Source organism: Protopterus annectens, chromosome 17.part0 (genome assembly GCF_019279795.1).
Source record: "Protopterus annectens isolate FY-2018-M chromosome 17.part0, PAN1.0, whole genome shotgun sequence".
In the NCBI taxonomy this organism is placed as follows: Eukaryota; Metazoa; Chordata; order Ceratodontiformes; family Protopteridae; genus Protopterus; species Protopterus annectens.
In genome coordinates, this window is record NC_056751.1 from 641,078,209 (window position 1) to 641,099,560 (window position 21,352).

The 21,352-nt window shown below is 37.9% G+C and overlaps 1 protein-coding gene across 1 annotated transcript in view; it reads left to right on the top strand.

Annotated features, from left to right (window-relative positions):
• Window positions 1–21,352, top strand: part of IGSF9 (immunoglobulin superfamily member 9) — a 1,174,198-nt gene that overhangs the window by 1,028,867 nt on the left and 123,979 nt on the right. Inside the window, exons 14-16 of the mRNA XM_044059432.1 lie at window positions 3,581–3,756; window positions 9,019–9,266; window positions 10,104–10,188. Of these exons, the coding sequence (XP_043915367.1) occupies window positions 3,581–3,756; window positions 9,019–9,266; window positions 10,104–10,188 (509 nt within the window). The remainder of the gene's footprint in view (window positions 1–3,580; window positions 3,757–9,018; window positions 9,267–10,103; window positions 10,189–21,352) is intronic.

Below are 21,352 nucleotides of genomic sequence, written 5' to 3' on the forward strand. Positions count from 1 at the left end.
ACATACACCAGTTTGTTAAAAATACCTTTCGGAAATATAACATTGCATTTTTAGACCCATTCCTGTTTTGTGAACACATTAAATGCCTCTTTTTTGCATAGTGTGCTGGAAAAATATATTGAACAAATCTATTTTATTTTCCAGTCCTTTATTCCCTGTGTTGTGTCTGACTCAAGTTCAAAGAGACATTGCAGAACCTGAAAAGTCAATCACAATTGACTCAGAATGATAAGGAAGATCATGCTTAAACACACACACACACACACACACACACACACACACACACACACACACACACACACACACACACACACACACACACACACACAGCCTTTGACTTCATATATGCTACCACACACATTTAGGTGTGTGTTTTCCACACAAAAATCAACACCTTCTCTTGTAGAGCCTATAGCGTATGTACAGGAATATGCATTCACAAGTGCATCACACATCTCTGCAATCTGATTAGCAGTTTGTCTGTACAGGATCTTAGCTGCTTTCTACTGCCACTGGGGCTCTTCAGTCCAAGAATGAGATGTGACTGATGTTTCCTATTAGAATGTAGTAGAGGGTTCAGGTGACCTTTCACACTAAATGAGTCACAGCTACTTGCTGGAGTGATTCATTGTGCAGCTACTAAAATGAGGCTTCCGTGGTTCAACAGCCGGGGAGTATCAGAGGCATTTGGTGACTTTATAAAATCTGTTTCAGAGATCAGGAAAGCAAAAGAAGGACTAGTTAAGAATAGATAAAAAAAAAAATAAATAAAAATAAATAAATATAAAAAAAGTGTGCATTAAAGAAAACAAAGTTGATGAATCGGGGAGAGCTGTTTTATCCTGGTGTTTTGCATAATTTATTGTTTGTAGTTGAGAAACCTAAACTTTTTCTGTGTATATCAGTACAAGACTGTGGACCAGTATTCAAAATATTTATTAATTAAATTGATTTTTTATATTAGCCCTACTGGGCAGTCACCATTTACACAGACGACTTTGAGATGGAAAGATCTAGTGTTGGCAGTACCAGACGTATTTAACAAATTTACTATGACTTATTGAGCTATCTGGACTTGTATCACAGTTGCGTAGTGACTCCTGCTCATAACTAATAGCTGAAAGTGCACGAATGCTCACAGATACTTGCTTACATTTGTCAAGTTACAAGCAAATGACACATAATGAAGAATGCTAAAAAGGAATATTTTGCAGGAGCATGTCCCCCCCACCACCACCCCATGTATGGTCACTGTCATTTAGACAGAGTGTGATCACTCCCAGATAGTGAAAAACCTGCATTGCTCTTTCTTCAGGATGCTATGACATTAGCGTTTATAAGACACTGCGCTTGACTTATTGCTCCAGTGGAAATTCAGCAATGGCAAAAGAATAACTACCACTTTAAGCCACTGTAGTCAAAAACCTCTGATACGGGCAACCATATATTAAGCAAGTGTCTGTAAGCTGAGCTGAATACTCATAAGGGATATAGAATGACATTATAAACAGTGTATAAACTGTGTCTGTTTGCACAGAGAAAATGTTATGCTTTGCCTGCTCCATGTAGCTATATTGTTTTAGATATAAGCACAACTAAATCCATCATACATTCCTAAGTGTAAATGAAATTCATTGTGGCAACAGTTAAAACAGAGCTTATCTTGAGCTCTTAACACATGAATCCAGCCCAAAGGTCAGTGCACAATAACACTTATTTTACAGCACTGTAGTAATACCATCAAGGTTATCCAAAAGCCTATTAGAAAACATGAACTTAAACACAAGAAGCAATCTAGATAAGATTAAAACTTATAGAACATGTCAGTGGTAACTGTAAAATAAATGAGACCATGTCAACGCCCTAAGAAAAATTAAACAAAAAAAATGCTGCAAAAGATGACTTAACCAGTTTTGATATGTGTTGTGTGAATGCTGCTTGCATACTAAACCAAAAAGAATGATTTTATTCAAAACGGATGTTGTTTCCTAAAAATAGTTTGCATTTGGATTTTTTTAATTTACACATTTCATGACTGACTGAGCATAGTTTCACTGTAAGGCTTTTATTTTGCATGACCTCTGTACTGATACTTCAGTATCCTAAAAAAAAAAGTCAGATGGTTCACAGTAAGATATTCTGAAAGCACACTGATCAGTAGTTTGTAAACTGGACAGGTCTGCTGTTCACCCTTAGCCACCTGCAAACTCATCTTGTCAGCAGTAAGTAATTGAGGAAATATAGCCCCTTAATTAGCAATAAAGAATGCACAGGGGCTAATACTAAGGACACTTTCTTACCCAAGCTATGAATGAGTGGAAAATTAAAACAAACTTTTTTCTGCAATCAAGAACAAACAATTTTACTGTCTCCCCATAAGTCATTTTGCACAATAGTTTATGAGGTAATTGGATTATAGGCTTGGTCTACAGCCATTTGGACTGTGGCAAGATTTTGGGCCTTCTGAGTAGCTTTGTTTGCATTCTGTGTCTAGCCTAATACCGTGTTACTCACTACAGAGTATTTATAACTGGTTTATGGATGTTGACTTGTCAGGTGTGTCCCTGTACCACAGTGAAACTGTTCATTGACAGCAGCACTTTGCCTACCTAACGCAGCTTAGTAACTCTTGTCAGTTATATGACGGACAACTCTATATACAGTTCTAGATTTTAGTATTTGGAAAGGATAGATAACAGCTCTGTGGGAGGAGATTGAAGGCCTCTAACAGACATGTGGTGTTACCAAATTAGATCACAACTACACAGTGTACACAGTGGATATATTGAGACTGTATCCTACTCCAGTAGTTTGCATCACCCGATACCTAGAAATCTGCAGTTCCTTGGAAAATATTATTTCTCACTGTTAGAAATTAGTTTAACATTTTTCATAGTGACATATAAAAATAACGTTTTTATTATGGCCTGAACATCATAGTGGACGGCTAGTATGTTTTACTTGTGGGCTATTGCTTTCAGAACAGGATATGCTTTGACATAATAACTGTCCACTTGAAGAATAAAAGCTTGTATAAAATAAAATGTTTTGTCTTCAGTATATTCCAGTGAGCTTGAGTTTATATCACAAGGCTAGTGGTGCAAATTTGTCATTGTGTTGTGTCATCTTAAGCACAACGAGAAAGCTTTCTCATGTACCCTATATTTATTTACGTGGCTGGTTTTGGAGACATACGCTAAGACAGACAAACTCCTATCAGACAGGTAGTATATCACACACATGTTGAACCATTTGTTAAAGCTGTAAGGCATGTTAACACATCAGACGCTGGATTATGCTGTGAAAATCTATGTGCCACTGGACTTAAGATTATGTCATACATTCATGGCAAATCAGTTTTACATTAAAAATGTAATTCCTGCAGCAATATTGATTTGGTTTTCCTGTATCAAATGTCTCAGTCAGTCCCCTCTTTGTGAGTCTGTTTCTGTCTCTCTCTGTCTAAATGTTCTTTCCTCTTATTGTTTCTGTAGCAGAATTAGGACATCCTGTTTTGTATGGCATGCAGCAGTTTGATGCTGATTTTTTTCTTCCCTTTTTATGGCTTATGTGCTTTTAGGATTAGACGTTTGAATCGTGGACAACATGAATGGATGTCCTTCCCTACACCTATTGGAGTCACACATGCCCTCTTAGAAAACCTGCGCCCATCCACAGGCTACCAGTTCAGTGTCCTCTCACAAAACAAGTTGGGTAGTGGACCTTTCAGTGAAATTGTCACAGCCTACACTTTATGTAAGTGTTTGACTTAATTATTTAAGTAGTAACTGCATTAAGGAAGGTCCACTGATACAACATTCTCTGTGTAATTCATAGCAAATGTGATCCATATGTGTTTTTTTCTTTATGTTTTGTGTCTAACCAGGTAAACTTGCTGCTTTTATTTACCCAAATGATGAAATGTCAGTGATTCTTTTATTATTTTTTAGCTAATGTTTGCTCTCAGTCTAAGGAAGAGGACTAATTTGTTCAAAGACATTACAAAATGTGTTAAAATTTCATGTATTTCCAATTGCCTGATGCAAACAATTTTTAGATAGGAAAAGAAAGAATACCAAATTAACATTACAGTGTAATCAGAGTTCACTAGAGCATGTCCCGTTTACTGAGCTGTGAGAAACTGGAGGCAGTAATGCTTAATAATGTTTAATAGGAGCTGCAGTCACTGAGCCTTCCTTCCATTTCTACTCACACAGAGAATGAATATATGATGTTGTGAGACACACCTGCTTGTTGACATCAGAGAATTGCACTAAATCCATAGGTTGCACACATCTACAGATACAAACATATATATCTTGGCTGATGAAGGCTTATTAGGAAACAAAGACAGATCAAAGCTAGGCACATATTGCTAAATTTACCAAACATGTATCAATAAAGTAGCAGAACTGTAGCTCAGACATACAAGGATTTACTAAAAAAGCATTCAGTATAAGCAATGTCTTCATATACAGAAATGTCTATATGCTTAGGAAAGTACAAGAAGTAATATATCAGAAAAAGTAAATACATACACACAAGCCCATACACTTACACACAGACACACACACACACACACACATATATATATATATATATATATATATATATATATATATATATATATATATATATATATATGTGTGTGTGTGTGTGTGTGTGTGTGTCTACCTCTCCTATATATACACACACACACATAGGGTCTATATTATATTCGTAAGCGAAAGCTTACAACGACGAAACCTCAGAACAAAATTAAAAAAAAAAAAAAACAACTTTAAAACATTACATAATGTGAGGGGCAAAGCACACACACACCCTACTTAAATATACCAACCCCGAGATCATCGCACTACAGTGCCAAAAATGGCAAAGTAACAAAAGCGGCCAAGCAAATTCTTTCCCAGGGAAAGAATTTGCTGAAAAGCCGCTTCGCTATTTTGCTGTTTTGCTCTTTTCGGTTCGATCAAGACGCATTCAACAAACTGCATCTGCAATCTGGTAATAGGAACCCTATACATATACATGAGTCTTTGTCAAAAGTTTGAACTATCAAATAACATACAGTAAAACGGTTTAAATCACAAAGATTCAAATACACTAGACTTTGAATCACAAAGATTCGAAACAAAGCTAAAATACTTTTTTGCAGGGAGGCAAATGTCCCTACTATTTATACATACCAACTCCCAAGATTGGACTTCAGTGGGAAAAGGGCAAATTCCCTGATCCCCACTATAGTTACACACCTAAACAATAACACCATTTAAAAAGTTTGATTTCAAATTCTGCAGTCGATAAGTCAAGTATTTCAAACATATGACTGGAACCCATATATATATATATATATATATATATATATATATATATATATAAAGATATATTCATATAGATATACATTGGCAGTAAATAGGAAATACATGAACTTTATATGTAATATATTTGTGCAGTATTGTCTGTAAATGAACATTAGATACATCATAGGTGGTCTACACAAAAGGAAGCCTGATATTAAAAATTAAACACTGAACACTCCTATAATTTCACTGTAATGTTAAATGCAAAGGACAGAAAATAATGAAATGTAAACTGGGTATTCTACTGACTAAATATAAGCAATAGCTGTGTAGGGAATATAGATTAGTTATTAAAGTAACTAACAGTAATTATGAGTACTGGGTATGTGGATGCTTTAAAAACATACATACTGAATATGAGGCAGAACCTCAGATCAACCAGTGTCATATCCAATAGGTTTACAGGAAGATCAGACAGATAAAGGGAATGAAAGGAATGAAACGTAGTGTGTGAGACCTAGAGGATGATTGGATTGCTATTTAAATTACACATCAATTGATAATGAAATGAAGGGGGTTACTGAGAGTGAGAAGACAGGCAGTGAGTTAATACAGGAGAGGGGACCGGGTATTGATTTAAAATGTGTGTGGTGGTGAGGGGAGCGAGTATAAGGGGATTGAAAGAACTAATAGGGAATGAGGTGGGAAGTTCATCAGAAGAGAAATATAGAAACTGGAAAAGGAACCTTGTAATATTTAGCTGTGGCAGATAAACCCACAGTTACATCATCAGGTAATGACTAGGTGAGATTTGATAGCTATTTTGAAGTCTTATTTAAAGGCAAGTTTTCATGTACTGAGTTCACTCCATTGTTTTAGAATGTAGATACTAGAGGATGAGTCTCCTTGCCTAGTGGTACACAGACTGACTTGTACGAAGCAGGCATTAGTGACCCAAAGAGGTCTACATGAGATGTAGCTGGTTAGTATCTTAACTAGTGCTCGATTGGATTATAACAATGTCTGATTCATTCATGAGCTTCTGGTAGTTAGGAAATTCTAGGCTTTTAAGTTTATTTAAGGCTTCCCAATTGTGAGGATGGCATACCAATTTTAAAACAACTAGTCCTGTTGCTTGCCAGGTCATGTTAATGTCTGCTGGTTGTAAGAAGGGTAATTATTGTTGTGGAAGAATATAGGGTGAGGGGAACCAGGAAAAGTACAGAATGCAGCTGTTCCAGTGTATTTATTCATTCATAACAGTTTTGTCTCATTCATTTTATAAAACTTTAGTTATTTTAATGACAACGTTGTTATCAAGATCAAATCACTGTATTTTTATCCAAGATGCTTAGCGGTTTCCACACTTTATGTTCCAAAGAGATAGTAAGTAAATGAAGAGCAGGTATAAACAGGCTAGCATATACCAGAACATCAGGCTTTTATTTTGAGGATGTTTAGATAGTGACCTAAGTCTGACATTTAGACTCAGAGTTAAAAAATGCTAAACTACTGAATATAGATCAAGCACAGAAGAATCTGAAAAGAGGAGTGTTAAGTCATTAGCGTTTGTGGTCAACCTGATAGTTCCAAAGTGTTTCCACATTATTATTGATGATAGAAAATGCAAGTGGGTCAAGCACAAAGCCATCATACAACTCTCAGAAGGACAGACAGGTATGGTGAGGTACACTCAGTGGGCCAGACAGACAGATATGGCAAAGTGGTATCATTCCCTTTTTAAAGCATGTAATCTCCCTTTCTAATAGTCAATGACATCATTCCCATCTTAAAACGTGTAATCTGCTTTCTAATAGTCAATGACATCATTCCCATCTTAAAACGTGTAATCTGCTTTCTAATAGTCAATGAAACATTAAGTCATATTACCAGTGCAGTGGCTGACAACCTGTTTAGAAGGGTCTCAGAATCAAATGCCTTTAATAGACCAAAAAAGAAAGTAGCAACAACATCCCATGAGTCATTTCAGCACGTATGTGGTCTGTTAAACCTTATAGAGCTGTGCCAGCTGTTTGATGAAAAATAATGTCCGTGGTGAGTGCTGGACTACAGGCTGAGCATTGATGTAATGGTAATTCAGGGAGTATAGACATCTTAACAAGATTCAAAAGAGGACAGAGAAGGGCAGTAAGCCAGATGATTTCTTTTGAAGGAGAGCCCTAATGCAAATGAAATGTTACTGAAAGACTGGGAACAGGTTGTTCAAGTATGCTGCAATTTATTAGAAATAGACGGCTGAAATAGATGGAGAAATCATCTTTAAAAATTGGGGTCATAGGAATTCAGCTGCAGGTGAGCTTATATAATGAAGCAACCTGAGGCACCAGATACAGATATATTTTATGTGTGAGTTGGCAGCATTTGATGTCAAATATTTAAAAAATATAGAGCATTTTGCAGTATGGTAGATTATAGAAAGCTTGAAACATAATGCTCAATAATTCTTACAATCTAAAATTGCTTATTAAGCAAGTGATATGTTTTACTTACCATGCTGTTATGCAAGTTTATTATTCAACGCTGCATTGCTGAAACAGTGACCAAACCATTACTTATATTCTTCATAAAGGAAACTCAAAACTTGATTTCCTGTAAATTAAATGCTTCTAATTTCATAGATATTTTTAGTTTAGCAGTGCCCATACTGACTAGGTGGCACATCAAAGTTTGAGAAAGCCCTATGAGAAGGCAAAAGTGGATTTTCATTTTCCTTAGCAGTTTAGGCTGCTAATTCTTTTGTTTTAAGCATTGCACTTTTCCACTAAATTCTAAGTGTTGTTTCATAAAAATGGGTGGTTTGCTTAATTTATATTGGGTTGTAGAACTACCGATTACATTCTAAGAAAACCATAGGGAAATCTAAAGCTTATATTGCTGTGGATTGTTCAGTGTTTAAGAAGAAAAGTGTCTTTATTCATTTCTGGGTGAGCAAATTTTCAAATTACATAACTCTTAGGACAGGTGATTGTTTGCTGTAGTGTACAAGAATCCAAGAAGATGTAAAAATGCACAAAGTTTGAAATACCTTCTTGTCTGTAGTGTAGCCTTTCCAGAATAAATGTGACTTGTAGGTGGTTGCACTTTTATCAGTCTGTGCTTTATTTGTCTTGCAGATGACTACAGAACAATCGGGTGCCAAATGGCCACTGGTGCTAAAATAGTAAGAGTGTTAACCAGTACACTGATGTGAAGGAAAACAGAATAATGTTTAAACAAAGAAATTCCTAAACAGATATGCCTTGAGATGTAATAATTACCTAAAACATACAGTAATTACCCTTAAACATGAAACCGAATCACTTCCTTTTTATTTATTTTACATTCGTTTACTGGGAAAGTCCTACTGGTTATGGATCCCATTTTCAGTGGAGGCCTGGGAAGAAAAGCTTCACAAAGATTAGTACAGCAAAAACAGTAAATACAATGCAGATGTTAATAAAGTACAGTGCACAGTCAGAAGTTAATAAAGTACAGTTCAAGGCCAAGAAAAGAGCAAAAAGTAAATATACTGTAAGGAGCACAGTGTGTTGCAATAAACAATACAGTTGAAAGGACATTTTGTTCAGTCATTTGGTTGCATTCATCAGCAGTAAATAAACATTGATTAAGAGTATAGAAAGGAGTTGTTGCAAGCTGTCATAGAAGGTTAAGGTGTGATACGATCTAATTATTCATCTAATTTTCTTCCCTTTTCTAGCTGTCCCTGAGACAACAACACAAACTAAAGTTGTCACAGAACCCTTGGTACTCTCCAGTAGACCTCGCCACCTTTGGGCCAATGAGACAAAGCAGGGAGTCATTCTGTACTGGACTCCACCTCTTCAGCAATTCTTGCCATTTGTTAACTATGTTCTTGAATGTCGTCGAGGGAATGGGGAGTGGGAAGTGTTGGATAATTCTGTTCCTGGGCACCTGAACCAGTTACAAGTCCAAGGGCTTATAAAGGTATGTAAAAGTACTCTATAATACTGTCTTTGATTGTCAGCCTCTTACATTTGTTGATCTATAGAAGGTAATATACTTTTGCACTGTCAGTTATTCACTCACAAAAGCAAAAATACACATGTCATGACATGCGATGTGGTTTGTAATGAACTGAGCACCATGATGGCTTAGTGATTAATGTTTTGGCCTCATACCTCTAGGGATTGGAATCAAATGCTTGGGTTTACTGTAATCTTTCAGAAACATTGTCTCATTAACTACCCTGAACGATCCATTTAGCCTTGATCTTCTGGTGCAGAAATGCATGAAAAGGGTCCTCTATAACTTGGTTTGTTTTACCCAGATAATGAATGATCACTTTAAAATAAAAGGTAATGCTATTTATTGTGTGACAGCTGTGGCAGTTGTGAAGTATTGTAAAACATACACTTTCAACACGGAAATGAGGCAAATTTGTTTGCAATAGATACTTTCTGGTATACCACTGTTCACAAGCTGCAAACTGTGGAAAGCTGGAGTTTGCTTGCCTTTAGCTAGCATTTTAACTATTGAATATTTTCTTCTTTGAATTTCAAGAAGTTTTTTTCTTATTCTGTTTTGAGGAATCACATTGCTTATCAGTAGCAGGGTTCCTTCAGGATGAGTTTGTAAATTTTGAATCAGGATGCCATTTTAAAGAAAACATTGTGTCTAGTGATGACTGCATTGTCTTCAGATTAATTAAAATGATTATGAAAAGATGATTGTAAGATAGTTGCCTGACATACAGATAGATGCATTGCTGAATGGTTGTATGATTAGGTTAGTTTTCTGAAGGTTTTCTAATTATTTCCATAGGATTCTTCCTATGAGTTCAGGCTGAAGGCAGCTGGGGAAAATTTCATCAGTGAACCGAGTAATGTAGTGAATGTTTCCACTGCAGGTGAGACCTATTTTTAAACTTAAATGCTTTGAATTTTTTTATAGCAATCCTAGTATTATTAATAACTGTAAATTTCTGCCTCAAAGTTTCAATACATGATGTGATGTTTCTTTTCAATGTGCAGCTGAAATGTTAATAAAAGACAAGATTAGTGATCTCTCATAATGTGTGAAATCTTTAATGATTTGCTCACTTCATCTCAGTGCAAATTCTGAAAATATAGCTTTGTGTCCTTGAGAAGGACAAGTGCTTCAGGTAATACAGTTTAGGTAGACATGTCTGCTGGAATACCCCTGGCTAACAACACTGAAGAGGCAGTAAAAGCAAACATGGACCCATGCAGCTGAAATTTCAGTTTATAACTCACATTTTATATATCCATGAATAGTAGGGTTAACTCCTGTTGCAGTTGTAGCACATAAATGAATTAAAGTCTTCTTTTTCTGTTTTTTTTCACTGAGTTTACTTCATTTGACTGCTAGTACCTCTTGTAATCATGGGCCATTAAGGTTTTAAATACTATATGAGAATAGAGATTGTCTGAGAATATACTCTTTTTTAAGTTAGACATCAATGCCTTGCAGATACTCACTGGTAGTCTGAATCTATATGAAAGAATAAGAAAAGTATTTGACTTAATCAGGATCACAGAGTATGTATTAGAAGGTTTGTGGAATTCATGCTGTAGTCCATCTGGTATCTTTATTGAATCGATGTACTTTACTAATTTCTTTGATATTCATCATCCTGTTATGAATCACATGAACAGTTCTCACAGACTACCCTTTAAACTTGCCTTCGCATCACCACTAATATCCATAGACCTTTCTGTGAATCAGGTCGATAAATACTGAGTCAACCAATGTGCAAATGGCATTCCTTTTATGGCCCCTTGCTGGACCATTGCTTCAGCCATGTCGGCCCAGGTACAAAGGAAGCACAAGACAGGGAAACAGAAACCACCATCATTGATTTAATGTCTGCCAGTTTGGCAGAGATGAATAAGGCTGTGAGCTTCTGTCTCGCTTCATTCTGCAGCCCTGGGTTTGACTTCTTCACTCTTCACTTGAAAACTATGCAATTTTGACCAAATCACTTAAACTGACAAGACATCTGCATCACCCCTGTGAGCCCATTGATAATATTGATAATAATAATAATAATAATAATAATAATAATAGCCACAAGCCTCCCTTTATGTTCCAAATATTCCCATTTATTAAACATGGCTACCAGTTCATTGCAGAACAGTAAGGTCAATGGATGCCCACACACTTCATTCTGTCAGTCTCCATTTGTCTGTGTGACTTTTTGCAAGTCACTAAATCAGGCATCCCTCCTGTGTCACTCCATGTGCTTGCATACAGTAGTGTCCAAAAACTGTTAACAAAATGGTTTTGTACTGTACCCTGAAATGTAAGGAGAATCAAGATTACTTTTCTGCAGGAAAAAAAATGTTCTCTGATACTCACTGTACCTGCTATGAAAAGTTAAACTTGTGATATTTGTGTGTGTGTGTGTGTGTGTGTGTGTGTGTGTGTGTGTGTGTGTGTGTGTGTGTGTATGTGTGTGCGTGTCATATGTCTCAACTGCCCAGATTTTTGCAGAATGTCCACATTTTTGTTTCATATTTTTATTGTGCTCCTTATAACATTTGTGGTTTACTGACAAATCATAGAGGGGTGAAGTCACGAAATAATGACTGACATTTGAGTTTCAGACTCCATATCTTTCAGAAAATATATGCTAATGAAAACCTTATTACTGTCTAACTTTATAAGAGCAAGATTTAATAATTAATAATTATCCCTATTTTGGGGTCTTTGTCCCCCAGTTCTTTTTGGCTTTGTCAGATTTCTTCTGCTAAGAGGTTCAGAGATATGGTGTATATGTTTGTATGTATATAAAAGCAGTTCACTTACATGGAGTTGTTGAACAGGTTACCTGCCACTCCCCCAACAACGTTAAGTTGTTAGGGGAAATAGATTACTAAGTGGGATAGTGCATGTTTACTTCCATAATTAATTCTTCATAAAGCCATCTGGAGCCATCCTGCATATTTACTTCCATAATTAATTCTTCATAAAGCCATCTGGAGCCATCCTGCATGTTTACTTCTATAATTAATTCTTCATAAAGCCATCTGGAGCCATCCTGCATGTTTCATTGTTTCAGTAGCCTAAGCTATGTGGGTTATAGCGTGAAAAGATTATAGCAGCCAGCCAGCTTCCAAAGCTTCAGGGTACCTTCCATTTGCTCAGACTGTTAGAACAAGATGAGATGATGAAAAGTCATTTTGGACAACAAACCTATCAGGGCTTTCATGCCAACAGGAAGAGGGGGCTAAAGCCCTGAGAAGAGCAAATCTAGTAGAAGAGAAATAAAAGCTTGCAACACAGATATTCATCTTGAAGGGGTCAGAACAGTAAGTAAGACTACTTTCCATGTCAAAAAAACTCAAATCACCCATGATAAACCACTTCAGCGGAGCAGCAGTTAGTTTTTCCAACATAAAATTAAGATTCTGAGGAGGAACCTCCTGTTTTCTAGGATGCTTTGTATACAATACCCATTTTAAAAATATTTTGGCATGAGACTGCATTGAAAGAGGGGGATCCATGATCAAACATGCCGAAATAGCAGACAAAATAACTTTTCCTGAAGAGTAATACAGAACATAAGGCAATAACTCACACAATTATTGTATAACTAGAGAAATGCTAGCCTGGAATGGGTGTTGGTTCTTTTCTTGGCACCAATTTGAAAACATTTCCACTTGCAGTTATAGTATTTTCTAGATGTTGGGTTTTTTGCCTCCATGAATACCTGCTGCATTTCCTCACAAAAAAGGAACCCCCAAAAATTGAAACACTGTCATCCAAGCAGTCAGTTGCAGTTGTTTGGGATCAGAATGTATTAGACATCCCTGTTCTTGTATGAGTAAATCCAGTCTGTGAGGAAGCTTGTGGTCCAGAAGGGAGTTACCATAATGATTTCTGAAAAGTCCTGAATCTTCAGAAGTACTTTGGATATTACTGGAAAGGTTGGAAAAGCATATATGAACATTGCTATCCAAGGAAAAGAAAAAACATCTATCTTTCAGACCTTCTTTCTGGAGTCCTAGAGCAAAAATTTGCCAACTGATAGTTTAGTGTAGAGGCAAAGGATCTATTTGAGGTGTCCCCTTCAGATGGATCAAATCTTGGAAAACCCTTTGATTTAGTTTCCATTTGTGAGGTTCTGTTCTGGTCCTGCTCAGCTTGTCTGCCATACAGTTTTGCTCTGATGGAATGTAGGGTGCCTGCAGAGTGAAATGGTGCTGAAAAGCCACATCCCAGGTTACCATGGCTAATCTGCATAGGCGGTAAGATACAGTTATCCCTTGCTTATCTACCATCACCTTCATGTGTAAACACCTTTAAAGGTCCTGGAGAGCACAGATGGCTGAGGAAGAAGAAAGCATTTATGAGACCTAACGTGTTTTAAGTTTATATATTTTAGTTGGTCATTTTTTTCCTAAAGATCCTGCACTTTTATACGCATTAACACTACTCCCCAAGGGGATACCGGTGTGTGTGTGTGTGTGTGTGTGTGTGTGTGTGTGTGTGTGTGTGTGTGTGTGTGTGTGTGTGTGTGTGTGTGTGTGTGTGTGTGTCGCTCTTCACTGTGGTGGAGCAGGAGGGAAGAATGGGAGATCAGGATTCTGAGAAATTTAGTGTCTCTACTACAAAATCTCCCTTTTCACAATCCCCAAAACTGGAATCTAAAAGTCAAGGGATGATGATGTTGGGACCTTAGCAATTTCAGGAAACATTGTATCTTTTTCATGTGGAGTACTGCAAGAGGTTTCATGAGTTTCATAGATGCCATGAGATCTAGAATCCGGAGGAATTCCCTTACTGATAAAGAAGTCTGAATGTAAAACCTTGGGAACAAATATAATTACAGATCTATTTTTTTTCCTGAAAAAGAAAAGCTCACTCAATTAAGAGGTTCAGCCAACACCCCAGGAAAACAATCATGTGAAAAGGAATCAGAAAAGACTTCTGAATGTTCTCTTGGTATCTCATTGTGTGTGTATCCAAGTAAGACATTCCTGACACTTTGAAAGACTGTGGAAATATAAGAAAGTCATATAAATAAGGAAAACGTGAATAACATAGAATCTGCAGTAGGTTAACACAGGAGCTAGGCACTTTCAGAACACCCTTAAAGTAGTAGCTAGACCTAAGGATAAGGCAGAAAACTGGTAATATGATCCAGACAAGGAAAACCTTAAGAAACCTCTGAAATTTGGATCTAAAATAATGTGGTGACATGTTTCTTTTGGATCTAAGGTCACTAGAAAAGTCAAATGATAACTAGGGCTAACAAGTTGTGAAGTGGCAACATTTTGAACTTTGGCATTATAACAAACTGGTTCAAAAAGAAAATATCCAGAAATGGTTTCCAAAAAGCTTCTTTTTTTAGCATCAGAAACTTTCTTGATTAAATCCTTTCTCCTAAATGAACTAGCATATGCTGGATGACGGGAGGGAAAATGAGATTTGGTCTGTTGGATGAGGAGGAATCCCCCTCCCAAAAAAAAGGAGGGAGAGACTCCCACTACCATTTGCAGTCTTGATGGATTACTGTCAGAACCCATCTGTCTGAAACAATCTGTTGCTAAAGAGTTAAATTGAGGTTCAGACTTTCTGGAAGAATTATGGACTTCGAGGATGGGAGAGAAGTCCCTCGTATCGACACTCAGGTGTTTTAGATTTCCTTTATTCTGTGGCAGTTCTAGTTTTCTATTTTGAACCTTACGACATTGCTTTTTAAATATCCCTTTACCAAATGACTGCTGGGACAGTTTATTTTTGTTTTTTATTGATTGCTGGAACAGTTTATTTTGTTTTTTATTGAAAGTTAAAGGGGAAGCATAAGTAATTTGGAAAAGGATGGATGAAAAATCATAGAGGTCCTTTATATCGGCTTCCCTCTCTAATCGCACTTTTTATTGACCTCTGCAATAAAAGGTCCAAAAACTAGTTGTGCATCCAGGGGAAGTTTAAATTTTCAATTTTTACATCCTCAGAGGTTTTAAGAATGTAGCCAGACAAACCACTTTATAACAGTTATAGTGACAGATACCCCGGAGGGGGCATCAGAACACTCATGTGAATTTTAAACAGTGGGTAGTGAGTTGAGAAACAGAAGAAACAAAGTTACACAAAGCAGAGTTCTTCTCACAACAGGCAACAGATTCCAGAGTATCCCTGATGTTTTCACAAGTGGTAAGTATAAATTTTAACGTATGAGCTTGACATTTGATAATTCTAAAAAAAAACAAGTGTTAAAGAAGAATACAGTTTTTTGCCAAACTTGTCAAAAGTCTTCACAACCTTGTCAGAAATGAGCTACTTTGTATAATCTATCTGCTTTTTTAAGAGTAGCAGGCAGACTGTCAGGGAAATTGCAGGCTGTGACAAAACACCGCCAAAGCAAAGAGAACAGGAGGAAGAGGAAGAGGTTCTGTAAATTCCAATTGTAACAATCAAAATATTTTTAGAGGGAATTAATTAAAAAAACTCATTGTTTTCCCATTAAAACAGTCAGTTTATTCTGGAAATAGTCACAAAGAAAAAGAAAGATAATTCTTCAATGAGACTGCCAGAAGCCACACTCTCCTCAGAATCTGAATCAGAAGACTGAGGAGGCAACACATATTCCATCCCTTCACAATCGTTTTGAGGTTAAATCTCTTCAATCTGTTCAGAAAATGAAGACTCACTTTTTTCTTTTACCAGAACAGCCATACATGAAGATGAACAAAAGTCATATGACAATTGTTAAAAAATACCTTTTCCCTGCTATTTACATATTACAGAAAGAATGAGTTTTATGTCTTGAAACATATAGTGATTTTTTTTTTCCTGAAGCGATCTTATCTACCCAACAATGGAACAATGTTAGCTGACCTTCGGTCTTCGAAAGCCTTCAGAGGAGGGCTCTCTTCAGCACAGGAAAACTAATTAAAATGGAAAGAGCAAGGTCACAAAACTGTGATTGGTTAATGTATTATAGAATTATTTAAGAAAAAGTGGGTATAATCATGTAAAAAATGCCTCCTATTACAGCTAAATGAGGTCTGAATTAAAAGATTTAATTTACTTCTGTTTTCCTCGTGTGAATGACCTGAGCCATACCTCCCTGGACTACAGGAAAAGAGACATGGAGGAGCTCTCTGATCATGTAGCCCAGGCTGGTATGACCCTGACCCTGAGTAGCATACTGCTCTCACCAAGCGTGATACCACGGTACAGAGAAAAAATTATCAATTTCAACAATTGGCTAATCTTCTGATGTCATTCAAAGGGGATCCAGTGTCTGTCAGCCTGGGATGACATGATCGACAAGCCACGCTGCTTTGCTAGAGATGGCTTGCACCTGTCACCCTTAGGCTTTCGAATACTGGCCAAGGCTCTTGCCACCCCCATAGTGCCATTTTTAGGCAAGGCTCAAAAGACAAACCCACTGCCGCAAATAGCACAAGTAACAAATACTGAGGGTAATGCTACTCAATGCCAGAAGTCTAAACCTCAAAATGCACGCACTCGAGGCACTGCTCATTATGGAGATAATCGATATATGTGCAGTAACAGAAACCTGGTTTAAGGCTCCAGAGAGCACCCTGACCCTACCGGGCTACAACTCATGCCATACATTTCGTCTACAAAACCCGGACCAAAATACAAAAGGTGAGGGAGTATCCATATTCATCAAGGATACCCACACATCCAGGTTAGTGGCACAGCACGATGCTTCAGAGATCATCCACATGCAACTAACAATGGGAAAAACTGCTATTCAAATTATAGCTTGCTACAGATCACCCACCATGTCCCAAGACCCCAACTCCGCATTCCTGGAATCACTGGGAAACATAAAGGTCCTACCAAACACCCTGATATTGGGTGATTTCAATTACCCAGACATTAACTGGAAGAACTACTCAAGTACAAACTCCCTTGCCCAACATTTCCTAGAATTTATAAACTCAAACACCCTGGATCAACTTGTCAAAACCCCCACCAGAGGTGACAACATATTGGACCTGGTCATCACCAACATGGGTGACCGGTGTTCCATACCGGAGGTCAACCCCTTGCTGGTTAGATCTGACCATAAACTAATCACTCTGGATATCCACATTCTGCCACCACCCCTGGTCAAAAAAACCACTGTGAAGACCGAAGTAGGAAGTTTCAAAGCCCCTATGCTAAAGGATAACGCTGTCCAAGCTGCAAAATCCTTTACTAATGCACTCTATGGGCACCTACAAGAATGCATGGATCATGCTATCCCAAACAAAACCAAGACTCACTCCTCCAAGAAAAGGAAACCAGTCTGGTGGACCCCTGCCATAAACAAGCTATACAATAGAAGGAGGAAACTAGTACAGAAAAGAGTAAAATCCCAAGAAGGGAAGACATCCCTAATCAGTATCTGCAAGAAACTACGTTCCCTCATAAAATCATCCAAGGATAGCTTCGAAAGATAAATTGCCATGGACTCCAATGATAACCACAAGGCATTCTTTAGCTATGTCAAGAATCTAAGTGGCAATTCTCAGATCTGCTCGTAATTGGTGCAGAATGGCACATAATACACTGAACCGACCGATACAGCCAACAACCTGGCAGACAGGTTTAGTGCAAACTTCACCCCCAAAAGGGCCCATAACTATATCAGAAGAATGTAGTGCCCCTGAAATCATAGACACTCAGGTTAAAACAGCCCTCTCCAAAGCCAAAAACACAGCATGAATGGGACTGGACAGTGTCCCAGGCTGTGTCCTACACAAGCTCAAAGATGAACTAACCCCTTACCTAAACACACTGTTTAAACTCAGCCTCTCCACAGGCTATGTGCCCACAGAGTGGTGCACAGCAATGGTTATTCCACTCCACAAAGGTGGAGCCACAACGGACCCCAGAAACTATCGCCCTATAAGCCTGACTTGCTTGATCTGCAAAACTATGGAGCGCATCATCATGGATCACATTAACAGAGACATTGGAAACCTCCAAACACTGGACCCTACCCAGTTCAGCTTTGTTAAGGGCAGATCATGCCTCCTAAACCTGGTGGACTTCTTTTAGACAGTTACCAAGGCTATAGATGAGAGAAAGGTGGTCCACACAGCCTACCTAGACCTTGCAAAGACATTCAACAACATTCCCCACTCAGATATTATAGATAAGCTCACCAGCCTGAACATAAACCCCTACGTCTCAAGATGGGTTGTCAACTGGCTCACGGACAGAACCCACATGGTAAGAGTTGCGGGAGCTAGGTCTGACTCTAAACCGGTTACAAGTGGCATTCCCCAGGGCTCAGTCCTAGGACCCCTCCTGTTCGGCATATACTTCTCAGAGGTACAGGCAAGCATAGGAGGACTATGGCTGACCATGTTCACAGACGACTGCAAACTAGGGGCTATAATTGACTCTCTGTCTGACACAGACATCCTCCAAAAGGGTCTCACTGAGACAGATACCTGGTGTCAAAACCATAGCCTCAAGCTAAATGCCAAAAAGTGCATAGTCATCCCCCTTTGGAAAAAACAAAGTACCCACAAACTACCACATTGGTGGTAGCCCCCTAAATATGGAAGATGTAATTAGGGATCTGGGGACCCAAGTAGATAGTAACCTCTCCTTTGATAATCACATTGCCAAAGTGGTTAGAAAATCCTTCTATGTGGTCCACCTGATCACAAAAGGGTTTGCAGCCAGATCGAAAGAGGTCATTAGGCCCCTCTATGCATCACTCATCAGACCCATCATAGAGTACAATGCTCCATTTGGGATGTACCTTACAAGACACCTGCAACAACTGGAAAGACCACAGAAGTACCTCATCAAGAGGATCACTGGCCTCAAGCAGATGCCCTATGCAGCTCGACTGAAGAAACTGCAGCTGTACTCAGTTGCATACCGCCTACTCAGAGGTGATCTCTGCTTGACATACAAGGCCATGTCCAACCCAGAATTGGTGAACATGCTCCATCTAAAGAAAACCATATCCCCTCGAGCCACATGCTCCAGAGATCTAAACCTCGCCACAACAATAAATAGGACGTGCTGGAGGGATAGATTCCTGTCCCAGAGACTTTCCATGCTCTGAAACAAGATTCCAGTCTACATTAGGCAGAGCTCCTCGCTAACCCTCTTCAAGAGAAACCTTGATGAGTGGATGGAAAACAGAAAGTTTACCGCAGGTATCATTTCAATGGCTCTGCTGGACAGAGGCACAGGGAACTAATCTAAGGGGGTGGCAAAAGCCAACACATTCCAGCTAGGCTTATAAATGCCTTCGGGCAGATAGCCTAGTACCTACCTATGAACCTATAATTGCCTTAGAATGTATTTGAGCCAGATAGATTATTAATGTATATTAAGATGCCATTTTCAGGCTTGATTTAGATCCTTAGAGCTTAGATTATAAATCAGAAATGGAGTACAGTTAAAATGGCTGATACCACTAGTTATAAAGACATTCTGTATAATCCTAAAAGATGTCTGCATTTAAATAAAACAAATTGGAATAAGAACCAATCTAGGTGTAGAAACTAACAGATTACACTGGCAAGTCTGCATGTTTCTCATAGAGGAAAACTAGTCTGGAGGGATTTTTTTTCTTTGCAAAAATTGTACTTGGGCAATCTCACATAGTTACAGAATCCCTTGTCTAACCTATTTATTTCAAAAAGTCACTCCTGTCAGGATTTATGCATGATATTTGCAAGGAAGCAATGGTGATACCAATATCAAGGGGAAGTCCTAGTTCTTCAGTGAACTGTTTTTGATTTTGGTATTATTGGTAAATGTTTTGAACTGATACAGTTGCTCTTTAAATAGGGGTTATACACTAATCAGCACAGGTTCTTAGCCGGATGCTCATGTTTCATAAATTTATTAAACCTTTATATGAATTTAATTGAGTCTGTTGAATAAGGAGCGTCAGCAGATGTGATTTATTTGAACTTGGTGAAAACCTTTGAATTAGTACCCCATGAAGCTATGTTAAATTAAATGTTTTCTGGTAAGATTTGCAGATATATTGTTAAGTGGGCTGTCACCTGGCTACAGGTCAAGAGATGTTAGAATTAAAATTAGGAGTACTTTTCTCTGAGGAGAAAGTTGTAAATGTATATGTCCTTCAGTGGTCTTTGTTTGGTCACTTGTTAATATTTTTATATCTACCATTCCAACTGGATATTATGGATAAACATATTTGCTGATGATGCTGTGACTGTTGTTACTAAACCTGTCAAGCAAGCACTTCTTGAAAAGTTTTAGACTCTTTGTATCAGTATTCTCAAATAGAAATGCATTTCTTAAAACCTCGACATGTAAGGTACTCCATAATGGCAATACTAAGCTTTATACCTATAGTACTGATAATTCCATTTCATCTGAGAGTGCAAGCATAATTGAATTTCAATGCTACTATTTCAGCTGAGGTATTAGGAAGTGCTACTTAAAAATAAGAGAGGTTTCATACATAGTCTCATAGATTAGTACTAGGCTAATTGTCTTTGTGGGCTATTTTAAGCCTAGCCAATTACCCGTGTGAGAATGAAATCCTATACCTTGTGTCTGTAAGGTAAATGCCTTCACCATTATGCCAACCTACCACCCAATTATCTGTTAGAACTGGAATTTGAACCTACGCCTCCATCTGGAGATCAGAATTCCCATGAACTATGAAAGAAGATTAAGCCTGGAGTCTGGCATGTTAGACCAATCAGCAGCCAGCCTGACATTCATAAAAAAACACCTTCAAGCTGGAATTGAACCAGTGACCTAAGGATGACTTTGGAAATCACTACAGTCCTCCTCTCTACCAACTGAGCTGTAGAAGGGATATAAAAGTTGACAGCTGTGAGATTAGAACCACCTGTCTATCTAACTATGCATTCTGCAGGAAGCAGTACTTAATTCAAGTGCCACTGCACAAATCTGAAAGTTTAAACTGCTCTGTGAATGAATCAAACTCACAACCTTCAGATTACAAGACTGACATACTATCTACTGTACTAACAAGGGTTCATATGTCTATCAGGGATAACAAGATCCTGCTCCCGTCTTTAAAGTTCTAACATTAAGCTGGAACA